Genomic DNA, 20,318 nt, shown 5'->3' with positions numbered 1-20,318 from the left:
ACACACATACACACACACACACACACACACACACACACTACTGCCTTAATCTTTTGTATGAATACGAATGGTCCTGAGGGAGGGAAGGAGAGGAGGAGAGAAGGTGCCTCTGGAAGGTAAGCAAAACATGGGGAGCTCCAGGAAACCCTCGAATAGAGAAGAAGCTGGTGCTCCTCTCCCGTTTTTAAACCCATTGAGCCTTCCCCTTTAAAAGTCTACCTTCTGATGCCTTTTGTGCACTTGTACTTTCCCATTTAGGAATGTAATCAACTCCTATAGATTCAACCATCACCTCTGTGGACAACTCAGAATTTTTTTTTTTGGGGGGGGGGGGTCCTGGGGATCGAACCCAGGGCCTTGTGCTTACAAGGCAGGCACTCTACTGACTGAGCTATCTCCCCAGCCCCGACAACTCAGAATTTTTTAGTCATCTTTGACACTTTCCTCTTCCTGAAGATGCAGACATCAAATCTTGATAGTTCCTTTTTATTTTATTTTTAAGATGCTGATGGACACAATACTTTTATTTTGTTTATTTATTCATTCTTATGTGATGCTGAGGGTTGAACTCAGTGCCTCACGTGAGTGTGCTATTCCTGAACCACAACCCCAGCCCCAGTTCCCACTGGAAACATAGCCCTACTACTTATCACCTGCATAACTTCAGGCAAGTGACTCCACCTTACTACACCTATTTTCTCATCTGTAAAATAGATTTAATAACAGTAGCTGTCTTAATAGAGCTGTGAGACATAAATGTTCTATCCTATATTCCTTTCTCTAATCTCATCAAATCCTATTTTGTCTATACCCTAAACACTGGTTCTCTTCGTCTTGACTACCACCACATTCAAGTCACCATTCCCTCACCTGGACAAATGGACTGCCTCTAACTGACCTTCCTGCTTCTATCCTTGCCCCTGTTTTCCTCACAAAGACCAAGGTGACCTTTCTTTAAAAAAAAAAAAAAAAAAAATCATGTCACTGTCTTGCTTTAAAAACAAAAACAAAACCCTTCTAATCCAATCCTAACCCAATCCTCTTAACCAGATCTGGGCTCACATATGTCCCCATCTTCCTCACCCTCCCTGCAAGGAGTCTTTGATATTACCAAGAGGTGTTCCACCAGAGGCTGCAGCTCTTTCCCAAATCACCTAGACCTTATTAAGAGTCACAAGGGAAGGAAACGCTGTGCCTGTATTCACTATTGTCTCCACCTCCCAGCACAGACCCTGGCACATAGCAGGGTCTTGAGAATCATCTGTGCTAAATTTCTCAAGCTTGCAGCAGTCCTTTCTCTGCATGGTAATAATGGTTTGTTGAGAATATCCCATTGCCAGGTCTCCCTGCAACTGGTTCCTCTCATCTTTTTAGTTTATCAGACTCAATTGTCACCTCCTTAAACAGGCCATTTCTGATCTCTCTATACTGGCCATCCCACCCTCTTTTTCACCTACAGTTTTATTTTCTTCATAGCATATATCACACTTGGCTTTCTTTTATCATTTGTATGTCTCCCCTGAACCAGTAGGTAAGTTCCATAAGTTTCAGGAGTTCCTCTCAACTATCTTATTCTCTGCTGTATCTCTAGTACCTCAAATAGTGCTTCCATAAAATTGTCTAATGAATGAGTACAGGCGGGAGACACTTGAGACTTTTATACTCCATATTTCCCTCAACCAGAGTCTATTCAAGAAAAGTAAAACTCCGCTTGTATCTACCTCCTTAACTCTCTTCTAAAGTTCTGAGCCCAGGAAATACAAAGCAGAGGTGAAGGAATGAATGCCAGGACTACTGGATTCCATACTGTGAAGTCACCATCAGGTCAATCTGTCAATCTGTTCACCTCATTCCTGTCTCTTCCAGTGAGATCTCAAAGGCAAGTCTGGTTGGGTCAGAGTTGCCATTAGATCTCTCTGGATTCAATCAATCAAGAGCAGATCAGGATTGGGATGGGAGGACAGTGAAGAGGGGAACTACCATTAAGGCCCAGAAATGTCATGGGATGGAATCACTGTCCTATTTGGCTCAGCAACCAAGAGATTTGAGTTCCATCATACAGAACCCAAAACATGTCTCTAAGACTCTCTGTCATCATTTCATACTTATTCAAGGAAGAAACTGTTTCCAAACTGGTACTCTCAGGAAAAAGTTCTCACTTCACTGAGGCTAAGGAGGTAGGATTTAAACCTGGGAATGCTAAGGACCATCTCTGTAACCAGAAAGTAGAGATCTGTTGAGGATAAAACGAACTTATCCTTAAGCTAACTAATGAGAAGACAGAATATTATTTGATTGTGGTGCTGTGGATTGAAATTCCCTTTTTAAACTGCTTTGAGGTAAGGTTCTATTGCTTACCATTTTTAATCCTTGTATCCTGGCTGATAGAAGCTACTTTCTGCTAACACTTAGCACTTCTATAGCAAGGCATTGTTCTAAGTATTTCATGTGTACTAACTTGGTCCTGGTAACAATTCTATGCAGTAGAATATCATTATTACCCTTTTTTTTTTTTTAACTGTGGAAATTATGGACTAGAGGTTAAATTACTTGTCATAGGACACAAAACTGATAAAGGATGATCTGGGATGCAAATCCTATCTGGCTTTAGAGTCTGCATACCTAATCAATACTGTAATACCCCACTGGCACCCCCATATCTGAACTGAAAATCCAACTCTCTGACCTATGGCACTACAATCTTGGGACAGACCGGTCCCAAAGACCTTCTATTAGTCCCCATTCATCATATGTAAAATGAGGACAATTATAGTTTCCCTCCCTCATAGGCTTCTTTTGAATGTGAGATGAGACAATACAGGGTAAAGTACTTAAAACAGTGCCTGGCTGATAGTTAACATTCAATAAACAGTAGTCAATATTAATATTACTCTGTAGAGCACTCCAGAGCTAGAATAGTACAGCTGGAAAATACCATGCAAATGGAAGAGATGTCTTCTTTCATCTCTGTCCATAGGTGAACAGAAGAGATACCACAGGTGAGAAATAAGGAGGCATTCTTGTTTGACCCATTGCTTAAGTTGTTTTCTCTGTTCGGAAGGCATCTCATCGCTGTTCCAACTCCTGTGGTACACTCCCAGCCCAAATACCACCTTTTCTGTTTAGTTTTTCCACATAAAGGGCTCTCTCTCACTGCCGAATTCCCACAGCATATAATTTGTACCTCATGCTCTGCCTGGTATACCTGCCCAAGACGGCTACTGTACTGTGAAGCCCCCCTGAAGGCAGGCACCTCTGTTTACCCAGGATCTCTTTCCTCTTCTCAGCCTTAGAGAGAAACAGAATCCCCTGGAAAAAAAGATGAGAGAGCCCTGTGGAGGCACCGTGCTTAAGGAAGCTGGGGTGAGACCAGTCACCAGTAACAGAACTTGGAATAGCTGAACACAAAGCAAGGTCCCATTCACAGAAGCAGGTGGGACAGTAAGAGAGGTGAGAGGACTGGGTATAGAGAAGAAAAGAAGTGAAAGGAAAGGAGTGGGTAGGGAAGGAGTGCTAAACCTGAATGGGGAGTGAGAGCTGAAACCGGGCTGCCGGGGCTGCTGGGTCTCCAATGATTTCCAGTAACTCATGGAATGCAGATCCCACCTGGTGGACTCAAAAAGTAACAAGACACATCCCTGTACTTCCAGAGCTCCCAGTGTAGTGAGGGAGAGTGGTCAAGTATATAAAAAACTACCACAGAGAAGGTGAGAGGAAGTTTAAGTACAATGGAGGACACTTGGCAGTTAAGACACAGAATGAAAAGACCTGAAGGTGCCTCAAGGGGAGGGAGCTTATGTGGAGAGGGGATGAGATGAGAGGGACATATGTGTTCAAGGAGGGCGCAACTTAAAGCAGAAGCACCAAAGAGCCAAGGGTGGGCTGGAGGTGGAGAGGGGAAGCCAGAGGAAGAAAGTGCTGAGGAGGAGCTGAAAGAACCACTCACGGGCAGAATCTGAAGTACTACTGAGAGCACGGGTAACCTTGTGAAGTCATGATCCTTTCAAAGGAGGTTACAGAGTCTTGTTGGAGGATAGGAACTTCACAAAGGGGACTCCCAGGAAAATGGGGGTGGACAGGAGGGCTCAGAGGCACACCCTGAGGCATTTTCAGGAACTTTTTCTGGGGAAAGGAAAGTCAGCCTAGAGGGCAGAGGTTCTGAAACTTAAGCATGCATCAGAATCACCAGGAGGGTTTGTTAAAAACTCTCACTGCTGGGCTCTGCTCCCAGGTTTTCAGATTCAGTAGGTTTGGGTAGAACCTCAGAATCTGCATTTCTAGCAAGTGCTGCTGCTGCTAGTCCCAGGAACATACTTTGAAAACCATCACTGTATAGGAAGAGGTTCTTTAGTGAGGGATCTCTCAAGGTGAAAAGGAAGGCTTCTGAAAGGAAAATGGGGCAAGTCCTCAAGAAGTCTTAAAGGAGTGTTAAAGGTCTATCTCTGCAGGGAAGAGAGGTCTTTTCGGGTGGGGCCTAAAAAAAACTGTCCAAGAGAAAACTCTCTGAACACTGGGATTTCCAGTGTGTGTGTGTGATTGGGAGTGGGGAGGATCTTGAAAAACAGACACAGAGGATTGGAGGCAGAAGTCTGGAGGATACTGGAGCCTCTGAAGACATAATGGGGGAAGGAGGCTCAGAACCTAGAAGGGTCTCTGAGCTGGTTTTGGAGGAATACTAATGGTAGAGACATGGTAAGGGAATATATACATAAGGGTCCCTTAAGGCAGTAATTATGACAGTCCTGAATAAGCTTTCTTGGGGATACCACAGGGTGAATCTGAGGGAGCATTCTGAGGAAGTCTCAAGAATTGCTGGGGGTTGCTGATACAGAACAATTTTGGAGAAAATTCTCTTAAGGGTATCTGGGGAAGGTGTAGTCTTCTGAGAGATCTCAGTGTACTGGAGTAGGATGACAGAGGGATCTTTTCCCAAAAACTCCTCAGACATCTCTGATGAGGAGAAATCTGAGTGAAGTCTCCATAAGGGCATACGGGAACCGGGAAGGAACCCTTCTGAGGGGGGCCTGGGAGTGTCAAGAGTAGAGAGATTTTTTTTTTTTTTTTTTTGATAGGAAATTAGTAATATGTGTGGGGTCTTCTACAGAGGATTCCAGCAGATTTGTGGGACCTCCAAGGGAGAGACATCTCTAGAAAGGTCTCTTCCAAGGCAGTCTCTGAGTAATGATTCAAAGGGCTCCAGGGGTGTCAGAGGGTTTCTGAGAAGGATTCCAAGGGCCAACTCGGGAGGGCTCTAAGGGGTTGCTGGGGTCCTCTGATGGGGGGGGGGGTCTGAAAACTGTATCTCAAAAGGGTCATGAAGAGGATCTTGGAGTCTTATAGGTGTCGTAAGGAGGATCTTTAGAAAGTTAATCTAAAATAGATCCACAAGAGGGGGGGACTAGCAGGTTATCTAAGAAGAGATCTTATTTATTTTTTGTACCAGGGATTGAACCCAGGGGCACTTAACGACTGAGTCACATCCCCAGCCCTTTTTCTTATCTTTTATTTAAAGACAGGGTCTCACTGAGTTGCTTAGGGCCTCACTAAATTGCTGAGGTTGGCTTTGAACTTGTCATCCTCCTGCCTCTGCCTCCCCAGTCACTAGGATTACAGGTGAGCAAAACCAAGCCTGGCTCTAAGAAGGGTTCCCAAGAATATGAGATGATAAGCAAACTTTTTGGAATATATGGTGTGGTTTACTGGGAAAGATTTGGGATGTGTTAAAGGGATTCTGGAAAAAGGTTTTTGGAATATGGGAGAAAAACTCTCTGGAGATTTCAGGCAATTTCTAGAATTTTAGAATGGAAATAGAGAGCCTCAGGGAAAGATTGTTGGGGTACCTGAGGATAATAATCTCTTGAGCATCTCAGGGTGGGGAGATCTGGGGAACATGAGGTCTCTGGGACAAATTATGGGGGTCTGCAGAATGATCCAAAGGGGTATATGAAGGGATGTAATAGGGTGACGGGGGGTGGGGGTCCTCCAGATGAGTTTCAGGGACCAGGCATTTCAAGCTGGGTAAAATTTGCGGTGGGAGGTAGGGGAAGGAAATCTTCAAGGAAGATGTCCAGGGTTCATCGGGGCATTTGGGACTGTGGAGGGGGATACGAGTGAAAATCTGTAAGGAGATTTCTGGAATGGGGGTGGGTGGGAGGAAAATTCTTGGGATGTGTGAGGGGGAGACTGTTGGGATGTGCGAAGCAGGTCTCCGGGGGATTTCTGGAATGCCCGAGGGTCTGGAGGCGATTTCGGGGGGGGGGTCTCGGAAGGGGAGAGGTTTTGGGGGTGACGAGGGCGGCTCCTGGGGGAGCAGTGAGACACACTCTCGGAAGAAACGAGGAGTGGCCACCGCGGGATGTTTTTCGATCGGGGAGGAGGATGGGGACGCGGGGCCGAAGGGCGGGGGTCTGCGGGGAAGGCTGCCGGGACACATGAAGGTCCCGGGAAAGGCGGTTGGAAGGAGAGGGCTGCTCTCTGGGGAGGCCTTTCGGGTCGCGGGCGGCGGCCCCGAGGGCTTCCGGGGCTCTCCCGGCAGATCGGCGCGGCTCGCAGGGAGGTCCCCGGGCGGCCCCGGGGCGATCCCGAGGGCGTGAGGCGGTTTCGGAGGGAAGCTCCCGCAGGGGCCCGACAGCGAGAGTGGCGCCCGGCTGCGGGCTTCTCTGGCGGGCCGGGCCCCCGGAGGCCCGCGCTCCGCGCCCGCCACCGCCCGCGGCTCGGGGTCCCTGAGGGGGCGGGGCCGCCCGCGCGGCCTGGGTCGCCCTGAGGGGAGCCCCGCGCGCCCCGACCCGCCGCCGCCCCGCGCCCGCCCGGCCCGGCCGGAGACTCACCGCCTCGGCCTCCGCCGCCGCCGCCGCCGCCGCCCGGGCCTCCTCAGGCCACCGCCGCCGCCGTCGCCCCCTCTCTGGCCCGCGAGCTCCCCTCCCTCCTCCCGCACCGACCACCGCCGCCGCCACCGCCGCCGTCGCGCTGCGTCACCGCGCCGTGCGTCACCGCCCCTGGCCCCGCCCCGACGGGGCCACCGCGCGCCGGCATTAGCTTACGCCCCGGTGACGAACGGCGCGCCAGCCAACGGGCGGCGAGGGCAGCCCGAAGGGCGGGAGGTGTGCGCCGAGAAAGGCGGGGTCCTGGCCAGGAGGGGAGCGACGGGGCTGGAACGAGGCCCAAGAGGCCCGCCCCCTCCTCAGTGGGATTGGTCGGACGCGGGGGTGACGGGCAGCCGGCCAGGTCTGGGGCTCCGGGCGGAGGGCGGGGAAGGGGAGGGGCGCGCGCCAGGTTGCCAGAGCAACGGGCCCGGCGGAGCCCGGGATTGGACCTCCAAGCCCGCAGGGGGCAGTCTCGCGCAGGTCTACCTCACCGCCCCGAGCCGAGTCACAATTCCTCATTCTGGCGTGCGGGGCCTTTTCCCCGCCCCTCTGACACGCCCCACCGAGGGCCTGTACCCCGCGGCGCCGGGGCTGGTCTGGGCCGTCTGCGCTCGGCTCCAGGGTTCCGGCGTCCCGCGCGCCATTCTCAGACCGGACCAGCGAGGCGAGGTCGACCCTTCAGACTGGAAACAGAGAGGGCGTACAAAGCGCTCGGCATAAAGGAGGCCGTCAATAAAGGGTAGTTGTTGCTACGACTTTTGTGCCATCTAGTTAGTCCACAGACTGTCCAGGATCGGGGTGAATCAGTCAGAATGGGGCCCGTCCTCAGAAGGTTCTTGGGTGATACAGACGTGGCTTGTTACAGGAATGCAGGGCGGGTGGAGGGTCGACTTCAAGACTGGCTGCGGTGAGAAATGAGCTGCTGCCAGATGTGTGGCCACTGGAGGGAGTTCGGACTTGTCCTAAGGGCACTAGGGAGCCACGGAAGGGATTCAAGATGGGGAGGGTCATGGTGAGTTGGGGGTTTTGGAGAGGTGTCTCTGGCTTATTTAGGGAAGGTGGCTTAGAAGGAATGGCACTAGGACCCGGGAGTCTAGGGAGGCAACTGGGGACAGGGCAAAAGCAGGGCGGGAACCGTGGGGAGGAGAAGAGGTGCAGATGGGATGGAAGCCCAAGAGGTAGACTGAACAAGCTCTGAAACCGGCTGACTATGGAGAGTTTCGCGGGTAGGGGAGTCCGAGACAAAGCTTGAGCTCTGTCTTCGAGATTGGACCCCAGGGGAGAAGCTCAGTGTGGGATGCCCGGCAGAAAGGCTGCACAACCATAGGAACCTGAACCTTGAAAAATCGGGGCTGGAAACCGAGGTTAAAGGATCATTAAAGATAGTGACCTAACCCAGGGACAGTAGAAAGAATGAATGGAGACAGGACGTAGTGAACCCTGAGAAATGGGAACACTTGAGAAAAGGACCCTCTTAAGAATGACTGAGAAGGGACAGCAAGAAAGAGGGAGAAAAATCAGTTGTGTGTGGCCTCAAATGCTGTAAGGAGGCTATTTCAAGCTGGGGTGGGGGATTTCTTGAGTTTCTCTGTCAGGATCTGCTCAAGGAGCTAGAAAAACAACAAGGAACAGGACAAAACAAAAAAGTCCCTGCTGCTGTGAACCTTCCATTCTATTTGAGGGACACAATACATAGGGAAATACAATGTAACTTGGTGATAAGTACCTGGAGATAAATAAAGCAAGCTAAAGGGATGGAGTGGGGCAGTCAGAATTATTTCAGATGGGGAACGGTCTCTATCAGGTGGAATTTGAACAGATAGCTGAAGGAATGAAGGGGTGAGCCAAGAGGGAAAGAGTTGCAGAAAAAGGGAACAGCATGTGCAAAGGCCCGGTGGCAGGGTCCTTTACAGAATCAAAGAGGCTAACATAACTGGAGCAGGGTGAGCCCCAAGGAGGATAGTGGAGGACAAGGTCCAAAAGGAAGTGGTGGTAGGGAAAATGCAAATACATACAGTTTTCAAGGTCACTGTAAGGACTTTGACTTTGACTTTTACCCAAAGGATATGGGAGCCATGGGAGGATTTGGACAGGAGAGATGTCATTTATATATATATATATATATATATATATATATATATATATATAACATATATATATATATATATATATATATTTTTTTTTTTTTTTTTTTTTTTTTTTTTACCGTGTGGGGCATCCAAGCAAGCGCTCTGCCACTGAGTTATATACCCTAGGGATGTCATCTGATGGGTTTTTTGAGGCTCCCTTTGGAAGTTATATGAAGAATAGATGGGGGGTAAGGCAGCTACCAAATCCAGGCAGGAGATGAAGGTGGGCAGACCCAGGAGATGGGCTTAGACGGGGAGAAGTGGGCAGGTTCTGGTTATATGCCAGAGTCCAGAGCTGACAAGTTCCCATCTGCGTAGCAAGAAGAAAGACAAAGGTCAAGGATACCCAAGATGCGGGTGGAGATGTCGAGCTGGCGTTCAGGGAGAGCCTCAGACTGGAGAAACGATTAGGGTTAGGGTGTCCTGTCTGGAAGTCTGGGTGAGGTCAGGGCAAAGAGAAGGGGTGCAAGGACTGACTGAGTCCTGGGGCGCTCCAGTGTTAGGAGAATCAGCAAGAGACTGAGAGGAGCAGATAGAGGAGTAGGAGGAAAATGAAGCAAGTATGTCATCCCCTAAGCCAAGAAAGAAGGCGTTGCAGGGAACAGGTAGTGGTTGCCTTTGCTAATGAGGACTGAGAGTTGACTGTTAGGTCCAGCACCACGGATGGCCTTGGTGACCCTGACAAAGGGGTATCAGTGGAGAGGGGCAGGGGGTGAAGCCTGGTTGGAGAGGGCTCAAAAGAAAACCAGGAGGGGGAAATAAGAAGCAACAAATGCAGATGATTTGTTTAAGAAGTTTTGCTGAAAAGGGAAGGAAATGAATGAGCAGTAGTTGGGGCAGGGGGAGACAGGGTTGGTAGTTTTTAAGATGCAAGAAATATGCCTGTAATCCAGGCTACTTGGGAGGCTGAGGCAGGAGGATTGCAAATTCGAGGCCAACCTCCACAACTCAGTGAGACCTTGTCTCAAAATAAAAAATAAAAGGGGCTGGGGACCTTGCTCAGTGGTAGAGCACCCCTGGGTTCAATTTCCAGTATAAATAAATAAGTAAACAAAGAAAGAAAAAAAATGAAGAATGGCTGAATGAATAACACCACATGTAGGCTCAGAGGAAAGATCTAGAAGAATTGATGACACAGATGAGAGAGGAAGAAGAGTCCCCGAGATACCCTAGACCAGGTGGGGGTGGGACTGGGTACAGGTGGAGGATCTGCCCAGTATGATGAAGGGAAGTCAGCTTGGTGAGCAGAGTGAGGTGGGATCCTGGGAAAGTTCTCTATGGTTTGCTTGTATTTTCTCACTAAAAAAAAAAAAATTCCTTTCCTTTCATTTCTTCTTTATATGACAGTTTTGATTATTATATTGATTTTTTAAAAAATTTATGTGTGTAAGTAGGTCACATTACCTAGGAATTTCATTTTAAGATGGGAACGAGGGCAATATAAAACTTTTTTTTTTTCATTTTGGTGCTGGGGATTGAACACAGGACCTCATACACGCTGAGCAATAAGCACATTCCGTACCACTAAGCCAGATCTCTAGCCCCGCCAAACACTTTTTTAAAAATATTTTTTTAGCTGTAGATGGACACGGTACCTTTATTTTATTTATTTTTATGTGGTGCCAAGGATCAAACCCAGTGCCTCACACATGCTAGGAAAGCGGTCTATCACTGAGTCACAACTCCAGCACCCCCAAACACTTTTATTTTTTAAGAAGAAGGGGTATGGAGCTGGGCATGGTGGCACACACCTGTAATCCCAGCTACTTAGGAGGCTGAGGCAGGAGGATGGCAAGTTTGAGGCCAGCTTCAGCAATGTAGTGAGATCCTGCCTCAAAATTTAAAAAATAAGTTGGGGAATGTAGCTCAGTGGTAGAGCACTTGCCTGGCTTTGGCAAGACCCTGGGAGGCTTGATCCCCAGTGCCACAGAAACAAGTGGGGTACAGGTCTGACAGGACTTAACTCCATTGTTGTAGGGACTCAGAAGCCATTATAAGGTCCTTGGGTTCATGAGGTTGAAAGTATAGGGAAAGAAAATCCCCATCATTCAGGTAATATGGAGGTGCCTGTCCATCAACGATGGATGGGAATGACTAGCAAAAGTCTCTGCGCTCCCTTTTCCTTAACTCTGGGATTCACATATTTCAGGTAGGGATAAATAACCCAGGAAGGCTTCTTGGAAGAAGAGAGGAGCAAGAGCCAAAGAGCCATTATTAACATCTATTTTTTTTTTTTTTTTTTTTTTTTTGGTACCAGGGGTTGAACCCAGGATGCTGAGCCACATCCCCAGCCCTTTTTATTTTTTATTTTGAGACAGTGTTTCACTGAGTTGCTTGGGGCTTTGCTCATTTGCTGAGCCTGGCCTCGAACTGCAATCCTCCTGCCTCAGCCTCCCAAGCCACTGGGATCACGGGTGTGCACCCTGGTGTCCAGCTCACGCTCACTGTGATGAGCACCCCTACCATGCTGGAACCGTGGAGGAGCTATTTTGTCCTCATGGCAATCCCAACTCAGAGGGACAAACTTACGTATTTAGGGTCAGTCACACAGACGGGCAGTATTAGAACCCGGGTCTGAGTGATCGCAAAGTCTGATGGGTCCTGGCAGATGAGGGGAAGGAAGGAGGGGGAGGGCCTGTGTGACAGTTGTCCCAGACGGGCATAAACAGGATGTGGTGTTGGATGAAACCTTCCCCTGCCCCACAGCCCGCCCCCCACGGCCCTGGTCCCCACCCCTAAAAGACAGCGGAACTGAAAAAAGAAGAGGCCTGTGGGCAGAAAAGACCATGGTCCGGGGGCAGAGGCCCGATGGGAAGGGCTAGGGCTGGGCTGGGCTGGGCTGGGCTGGGGCTGGAGGGCCCCTGGGAGGGTCCGCTGTGGGATGGAGGTCACGGGCAGGGAAGGGGACCCAACCTCAGTAAAGAACTTGGCTAGGGGAAGAGAGATGATGGCTCAGCTTATGGCTGAGGCAGCGTCCCCGGGTGTGTCCCCAGGTGTCCTCGAGTAGCCTACGGGGACCCACAGGGAGGGCTGGGGTTTAGCCTCTGCCTCTGTCCCCTGGCTGTGTCCTGGAGAAGGACATCGTGCCTAATGTTCACAAGAGCCTCAGATGGGCTGTTGGGAGCCTCCTCTTCACTGGTCTGGGGAAGGAGCGGGGCTGAGGCCAGGCCGGCTCAGCTCTTCCCGGTCCCTCCTGCAGTCTGACTCGCTGGTGGTGTGCGAGGTGGACCCAGAGCTAAAGGAAAAGCTGAGGAAATTCCGCTTCCGAAAAGAGACGGACAATGCGGCCATAATAAGTGAGTGACATCCTCCCCGACGGATAGGAGGGGAGGGGACACACTGGGAGGACCGGGCTAGGGTCCCTTGGGTTAGAGGGGTGCCTCACCCCCATATGTCATGCCTCCCCAGTGAAGGTGGACAGAGACCGGCAGATGGTGGTGCTGGAGGAAGAATTTCAGGTGAGAGGCCGTGTGAGGGGCCCCCCAATAGGCACAGGGTGGGGCCTCGGGAACATGAGGGACTGGAACTGATTCACAGAGCCCCACACTGGGGCCAGAAAGACCTGGAGGTCCAGTTCCGGTGCAGCGGTGACCCTAGGCAAGGGACTTTGCCTAAAGTTTCTCTGTGTCCTCTGTGAAACGGGAGAATAGGTCTACCTCGTGGGGTTGTTTTGCAAATCCAGTGATTTAATCCTGGTCATGGGTTTACCAAGGCCTGGAACATAGTATATGCTCAATAAAGTGATAACGATAATACTTCCTGGGCACTTGAGTTTCCAGATAATAAAAAGTTAGAAGGAAACTTATAAATGGACAGACCTCACCCTCCCGCTCATGTCCTTACTCTTTTTATCAGTCATATGGGGCCCTAATGAAGCTTCTGTCATGATAAGGATTTATGAGGAGGTCACGGAGCCTGGGGCTGGTGCTGTTGGCCAGGGGAGGGGGCCTCGCTGTGAGCCGGGCTCTCTTAGGCACCCTAAAAGGAAGTAGTTATCATGGGAACACAGATTCAGATCTGAACTCTGCTGCTTAACATCTGCAATCTTGGGCAAGGGCCCTGACATCTCTGGGTCTTAGTTTGCTCAACAGTCGAGTAGGCATAATAATAGGATCTACCCCACAGGGTTCTGGGAGAGCCCAGTGAATTAATCCACGTGTTTTCCTTAGAATAGTGCTTTGGGGGAAAAAAAAAAAAAAAAGAATAGTGCTTTGGCTTATACTAAGTGCTCATTTAATGACGGTCATTTTTGTTTTCTTCTCTCTCTCTCTCTTTTGCCTCAGAACATTTCCCCAGATGAGCTCAAATCTGAGTTGCCAGAGAGACAGCCCAGGTACCGTGAGAGGGAGGACCAGGCTGTGGGAGCGGGGAATAATGGAGGTACTGGCTGAGGACTGCTTGGCCCCCATTCCTGTGTTGTGGACTCAAGATCCTGCATTTGAGGCCAAGAGTTCATATTCTAGAACTCGTTTTTTTTTTTTTTTTTTTCCAGAACTAGGAATGGAACTCAGGGGTGCTTTACTGAGCTACACCCCACCCATCCCTTTTAATTTTGTGACTAGTTCTCCCTACATTGCTTGAAGGTGCCTCAGCCTCCCAAGTGGCTGGGATTATAGGCACATGCTACTGTGCCTGACTGACTTTGTTCTTTTTTTAATCAAAATTTCCTTCTTTTTCCATGCTTGGGAATGCTTTAGGTAGCAAGATTTTTGTTGCTGCCATTGTTTGTTTTTGTGGGTCTGGGCTGGAATCTAGGGCCTCCCACGTGCTAATGATAAGGTGAGATCCTAGGTGAAGCCACATGGGCCTGGTGATTTTGTGAGGAAGAACTCTTTAAGCATTTCCACAAAATTGATCTCTTTAGATATTGCACCTCAATTGAATTCCCTTTGGGTCTCCCAGACTCGAGGTCTTAGCTGGGATCAGCTTTGTGGGTGATGGAGGGTGGCATGGATCCACTCAGAGGGGTCCTGATACCTGCGGAGGTCAATGTTGACATTCTTTGTAGTTTTATCTTTGAACTTGGTTTTCTATGAGCTCTGGTGGGCCAATGGAGCGTGAGTGGGGGCCTGGAGCCTTGGCTCACCTGAGGCCCCACCTCCCGCCACCTCCTCTGGGTAAGTTCTCTGCTGCTGTCCTGCCGGCATGAGGAAGTCAGGGCCTGACCCACAGCCCTGCAACACAACTTCCAGGGGCCTCCTGTGGGCCTCTGCTCTCCCTCTAACCCCCCAAGTATCCTCATGACCCAGAACTCACAACTCTAGCCCGGCATGGTGGCGCACACCTGTAATCCCAGCAGTTTGGGAGGCTGAGGTAGGAGGATCATGAGTTCAAGGCCAGCCTCAGCAATTTAGCAAAGCCCTAAGCAACTCAGTGAGATGCTGTCTCTAAATAAAATATTAAAAAATGGACTGAGAATGTGGCTCAGTGGTTAAGCGCCCCTGGGTTCAATCCCCGGTAAAACACACACACAAAACCTAACAACCTTAAATTACAAATTTAAAATGACTCTAGTCAATATAGAGAACGATGGCAGAAGAAAGGAAAATGTTTTCCTACTTTCATTTTATTTTATTTTGGTACTGGGGATGGAACCCAGAGGAGCTTTACCACTGAGCCACATCCCCAGCCCTTTTTATATTTTATTTTGAGACAGGGTCTTGCTTTTAAATTGCTTAGGGCCTCGCTAAGTTGCTGCAGGTTTTGAACCCGCAATCCTCCTGCCTCAGCCTCCCAACAAGGACCTTGCCTCTTCATTTGGTACACTGGGCTTGGAAAATTATGTAGCCAGCCCTGGTCAGTGCCCAGGTTCTAGTACTTCGGACAGTACTGCACAGTGTTTGAGCATCACTGGTGCTAAATTCCCTGGGTTCTAACCTTTGCTCTATCCATAGAACTTTGGGTCAGGGCTTCTGGGCCTCAGTTTTCCAATTTGCGTTTTGTAAATAACTATAGCACCTCTTTCATAGGTTGATTGTGAGTTCAGTGAACCCTTACTATTATCAGTACATATATAGATATAGTTGTGTGTATATTACAGTGGTAGTGATTAAACACAGGGCCTTGTGTGCACGAGGCCAGTGAACTATCACTGAGTTATGCCCCAGAGCCTATTGCTATGATTACTTGTGGTCCTGAGGATTGAACCCAGGGCCTCACTCATGCTAAGCAAGTGCTCTACCACTGAGCTAAATCTCCAGTCCTTTTTGGGGGGAGGGGTTTACTGGGGATTGAACTCAGGACACTCAACCACTGAGCCACATCCCCAGCCCTATTTTGTATTTTGTTTAGATACAGGGTCTCACTGTGCTGCTTAGAGCCTCGCCATTGTCGAGGCTGATTTTGAACTTGAGATCCTCCTGTCTCAGCCTCCCGAGCCACTGGGAATACAGGAGTGTGTCTCTGCACACGGCCCCCCGGCCTTTTTTATTGATACATGATCTTGCCAAGTTGCTGAGGCTGGACTCAAGTTTACGATCCTCCTGCCTCAGCCTCCCAAGCTGCTGGGATTACAGTTGTGCATCACTGCACCCAGCCACTACTATTATTTTCAATCATTCATAGTAGTTGAAGTCAGTGTCAACCCTCAGCTCTCAGTCTCAGACAAGGGTCAGGCCTGTGGACTTGTGGGGTGGCTGTTGGGCCTGGGCTGCATCCTATCCTGAGTGTGATCCCTTTCACGGTACAGGTTTGTGGTCTACAGCTACAAGTACGTACACGAGGATGGCCGCGTATCCTACCCTTTGTGTTTCATCTTCTCCAGCCCTGTGGGTGAGACATGGCTCTACCCTTCCTAAGGAATGGGTCCTGGATTCTGTGTGTGGGGTGTGTAAGCAAGAGTACAGAACGCATGCACGTACGTGAACGTGTGTAGGTGCCTGTGTTGATGTGTGTGATTATGTATATGTGTGCAAATGCGTACAGGCACCTGTGCTAGGAATGTGAACATTGGCCGGGCATGGCGGCGCACCCCTGTAATCCAGCAACTCGGGAGGCTAAGGCAGGAGGATCGCGAGTTCAAGGCCAGTCTCAGCAACTTAGGGAGGCCCTAAGCAACTCAGTGAGACCCCGTCTCTAAATAAAATACGAAAAATGGCTGGGAATATGGCTTGGTGGTTAAGTGCCCCTGGGTTCAATCCCTGGTCCCCCCCCAAATAAGTGTGAACATCGGGGCATCGGGCTGGGGTGCAGCTCAATAGCAGAGCGCTTGCCGAGTGTGTGAGAGGCACTGGGTTCCATCGCTGACACTGAAATAAAAAAAGGATACAAGCGGGAGAACATGCCAGAGGCTGTGTGAGCGTGCGGCACGTGGTGTGTAAGCAGTGGGCGGGGCTCCGGTTCACCAAGAGCGCCCTCCGTCCTCAGGCCAACTTAGAAATCTCTGTCTGGCCCCTAAGTCATCTCCAGAGTCCCTCACCACAAATTGAAGTCCCCAAACAAACCTAAAACCTTGAAGTACAGCCTTCAGGGGTCTCCTAGAACAGCTTCTGAGACCCCCTGAGGACTCCAGTTCAGCGGGACCTTACTAGGGTTTTCGAGAACACACCTGGGTCCCCCGTTAGGTGCCTTTCTCCTTTCTACACAGGCTGCAAGCCGGAGCAACAGATGATGTACGCAGGGAGTAAGAACAGGCTGGTGCAGACGGCGGAGCTCACAAAGGTGGGGGGCACGGGCCCTCGGGTGTCAGGAGCAAGGGCCCCGGGACTGGTCTGAGGGAGGAGGGCGGGAGCAGGGCTCCTCCGTCTGGGTCCTCAGGGATCATAATGCCGAGATTCTCTCTGTCCAGGTGTTTGAAATCCGAACCACTGACGACCTCACTGAGACCTGGCTCCAAGAGAAGTTGTCTTTTTTTCGTTGACCTTTGAGCCAGGAACTTGAACTCATGATGTCTGGGTCCCCAAGAGGACGGAAGACTCAGACCCCCTAGGATCTGAACATTCATGACTGTAAAAAAAATTAAAAGTGCCAGAACTCAGCGGTGCTCAGTTCCTCTTGTTCAGTTTCTACCCCTAAGCGTGACTCTAGTCGACAGTCCTTGCAGTTCCAGCCTTGTGTCGGCAGGGGGCGGGCCGGCCTAGTGGTCCAACCGCTGGGAAAGGACACCTGTTAGAGAAAAGGAGGTGCCTGCAGTTTCTTAGGGAGGCTGGGGGTGCGTGAGACCTAGGTCTCCTGGAAAATGTGGGGGAATAGCTGGACCCATGCACTGGTCACTCCTAGGGGGAACAAGAACACCCAAGAGTAAAGGAGGTGGAGTGTCTGTTTCTCTCCCAATTTCCTCCACACCCAAGCTCTGGGCTTAGCAGACAGGAGTGGGCACTCAATGCTACTTTTCGCAGCTGAGCCCTCAGGTAGAAAAAAGTTCAAGTCCAAGGAGTTTCCAAAGGCTCAATCACAATCGCTTCAGGGCTTGGGAGTTGCTGGGGTGGATGACTTGGAGAATGGACAGGCCTAGGGTCCAGGATCATGGGACTCAAAGACCATCCAGAACCCTGGTGGACCCCAGAGGGGCTGAAGAGTCCATGGAGGGACTCCTTTGATTTTTTTTCCGCCTTTCTTCTGGCATTTCTGGGCATTGACTTCTCTCAGGTCTTCTGTCTCTGCCTCTGAAGGACATTTATGGAGTGCCCATGATGTACCAGGTGCTGAGAATTCTGAGATGGGCGAATCTTCTGCCTCTCTCTGCTTCTCCATGTCGGCCATCGTCCCTTCTCTATCCCCAGGTTCAGGGACCTGGGAACTCCCTCCCCCAACTTCTTTCCAGGTTCTCTGTAGAGAGGTGGCTGTTGCCATGGTAACAGTGACACAGTGACCTTGGACCTGGGTTGCCCTGCCCCCAACACCGGTTTTCCTGGGGGAGAGTATAAAGGCCTCGCTCCAGCCCTCTCCTCTCCTTCCCTGTCACAACAGAAGGTCCTCTCACCACAGCATTCTGCCCCATCCCTTGTCCCCCTGTGTCCTTGCCCTGCTGTGACCTTGGCCCCAGTTAGGACAAGTTCTTTCCTAACTTCAGATAGAATCACTCTACACTGGGCCACAGAAAAATTCCCCCTGCCTTCAATTTTCTGGGGTGTCGAGTGGAGCTCCCTTCTTTTCTCTTAATGCTCTCTGCCCCCATCCTTCTATCTGTCCCACTTATCGCAGCCCCAGTCCCTGATGGATGGAGATGGGAAAGGGGATAAGACAGGTATTCGCCTAAGACGACAAGGAACTGGCCTGCAAAGGTCAGAGAGGCAGAGGGACTTGTCCAAGGTCATACACTTACATAATCAAATAAATTATAATTGCTAATTCTTCCGTTGGGGGCTTCCTAAGTACCCGGTACTTCTACAAGTTCTTTCAAGGTATTAACTAATTTAATTCTTACAATAGACCAAGAAGTTATCCCTAATTTAAAGATAAAGAAACTGAGGCACAGAAGCCAAAATTAGTCGCTTGCAGCCACATGGCTAGTGATCTGCAAAGCTAACACACCAGCTCCAGGTCACCCTGTGATCAATGGCCATACCCTCTCCTAGCAAGAGATTTAGAGAACCATCTCTTCCTCTTCCTTCCCCTCCTCCCTGCAGTTCCCACCCATCCATTGCATCTGGGCTCTTGATTGTAAGTAATCCAATCAGAAGGGAGCATGTACAAGGACTTGCCCAATCAGAAACCAAGAGTTTGGAAAGCAAAGACCAATCAAAGAAGGAGATTCAGGGAGGCAGTCCAATGCAGAGGGGTATGGCCAGAGTAGTGGAAGGACCAATCAGAGAGGCCAGAGCAGAATCTGTTATCCAACGAGGAGACAGCACATGGGGTGTGGCTTTGGGTTTAGTATGACTCCTCCAAGGGGCGGTATCAACCAGGGACCACATTTTCTAGTTCTGCCAGCCTAGCTTTGAACTCCCACAGATCCAAGCTCCTTAATTAAAAAAAAATTTTTTTTTTAGATGTTGATAGATCTTTATTTTATTCACTTATTTGCATGTGGTGCTGAGAATCGAATCCAGTGCTTCACACATGCTAGGCAAGCGCTTGACCACTAAGCTACAACCCCAGCCCCCCAAGCTCCCCATTTTTAAATCTGGCCTCTAAACTTTCCCTGAGGGTCTTCTCCCTTTTTTTATTTATTTATTTTTTTGCAGTGCTGGGGATCGAACTCAGGGCCTTATGCTTGAGAGGCAAGCACTCTACCGACTGAGCTATCTCCCCAGCCCGACCTCCCTTCTAATTTTGAATGTGAGCATGGCTTATATTTCAAAGTCTGAGTCTGGTCTTTGGGGAGGAGTCGAGAGGAGAAAACCCACTTTAGGCAAGAGGCGCCATTCCTAGACCCAAAGTTAGTATGCTTTCCATGTGGAGGCTAAAGCAGAAGGATGGGGCTCAGGCTGAGGGCTCAGGCTGTGGGTGGGACCTAGGTCGAGGAAATCTGAATGTTATATGCTTTGGGGTGCTCCCTAAGCAGTGTGGGACTCGTCTGAATGGACTTGGAAGTTATTCATAAGGGTCAGATTGGACTGGAGTTTTTGCTGTGGGGCAGAGCCTAAAACGGGGTGGAGCTTAGGTTTGGGGCGGGGCCTAAATTGTTGGGGACTAGGATTGGTCGTGGATCTATATTAGGAAGTCTGGGGCCGGCGCGGGGGTGCACACCCGTCATGCCAGCTACTCACAGGCTGGGGCAGGGGGATCCCGAGTTCAAAGCCAGTCTCAGCAATTTTACGCTCCTGGGTTCAATCCCTGGTACCAAAAAAAAAAAAAAAAAAAAAAAAAAAAAATGGAAGTCTGGGGTAGGATGAGGGATGAGGGTCCCGTGGAAACAACACTGCCCACTTCCACCTGTTGCTCTATTCTTCAGGCCAATGAGCAAGCGCCCTGACCTCACAGGAACACCCCTTCCCTTTAGTGACTCCAGGTTTGGGAAGTGTTGCTGTGGTACCTGGGGGGAGTTTGCAGTCGGCCTGGTTCCCCAACCCTTCCTTTTCTTTTTTCTTTCTTTTTTTTTTTTTTTTTAAATATATTTTTTAGTTGTCAATGGATCTTTATTTCACTTATTTATTTATATGCGGTACTGAGGATCGAACCGGTGCCTCACATATGCTAGGCAAGCGCTCCACCACTGAGCCACAACACCAGCGCCCCCCACAACCCTCTCTTAAGGGACACTCAACACATTTACTGAATATCTACAGGTGCCAGTCTCTAGTTATCATTTTCAAAATGATAACTAGAGAAAAAGAAAATTGGTGTCCACGCTATGAAAATGCTTACCTTTCAATGACTAGAAAATAAACAATGAAGCTGGGCATAGTGTCACCTGCATGTAATCCCAGCGACTCAGGAGGCTGAG

General features: G+C 49.7%; 2 protein-coding genes across 7 annotated transcripts in view; one reads left to right on the top strand and one right to left on the bottom strand.

Moving 5' to 3' along the window:
• Positions 1–6,882, bottom strand: part of Samd4b (sterile alpha motif domain containing 4B) — a 39,414-nt gene extending 32,532 nt beyond the window's left edge. For 3 of the 4 annotated variants that reach the window (XM_047527352.1, XM_047527350.1, XM_047527349.1), the window contains exon 1: positions 6,828–6,882. The gene's annotated coding sequence lies outside the window, so the exon portion shown is untranslated. The remainder of the gene's footprint in view (positions 1–6,827) is intronic. The other variant, XM_047527353.1, reaches the window with a different exon arrangement.
• A 542-nt stretch (positions 6,883–7,424) lies between these two features.
• Positions 7,425–16,973, top strand: Gmfg (glia maturation factor gamma). Of its 3 annotated transcripts, none has more exons than XM_047528931.1 (7): positions 7,425–7,602; positions 12,192–12,288; positions 12,401–12,450; positions 13,276–13,325; positions 15,681–15,763; positions 16,578–16,651; positions 16,779–16,973. In XM_047528931.1, coding segments are annotated over exons 2-7 (330 nt in total). In that variant the 5' UTR covers positions 7,425–7,602; positions 12,192–12,287; the 3' UTR covers positions 16,851–16,973. The 3 variants fall into 3 exon arrangements, with proteins under 3 accessions (XP_047384887.1, XP_047384885.1, XP_047384884.1); XM_047528929.1 differs by lacking the exon at positions 7,425–7,602 and adding an exon at positions 11,701–11,781; XM_047528928.1 differs by lacking the exon at positions 7,425–7,602 and having other exon boundaries at positions 11,860–12,288.
• The last annotated feature ends 3,345 nt before the right edge of the window (positions 16,974–20,318 follow it).

Source organism: Sciurus carolinensis, chromosome 16 (assembly GCF_902686445.1).
Source record: "Sciurus carolinensis chromosome 16, mSciCar1.2, whole genome shotgun sequence".
In the NCBI taxonomy this organism is placed as follows: Eukaryota; Metazoa; Chordata; class Mammalia; order Rodentia; family Sciuridae; genus Sciurus; species Sciurus carolinensis.
Note: the sequence above shows the minus strand (reverse complement) of the source record. Positions and strands in the feature narration are given on the sequence as shown.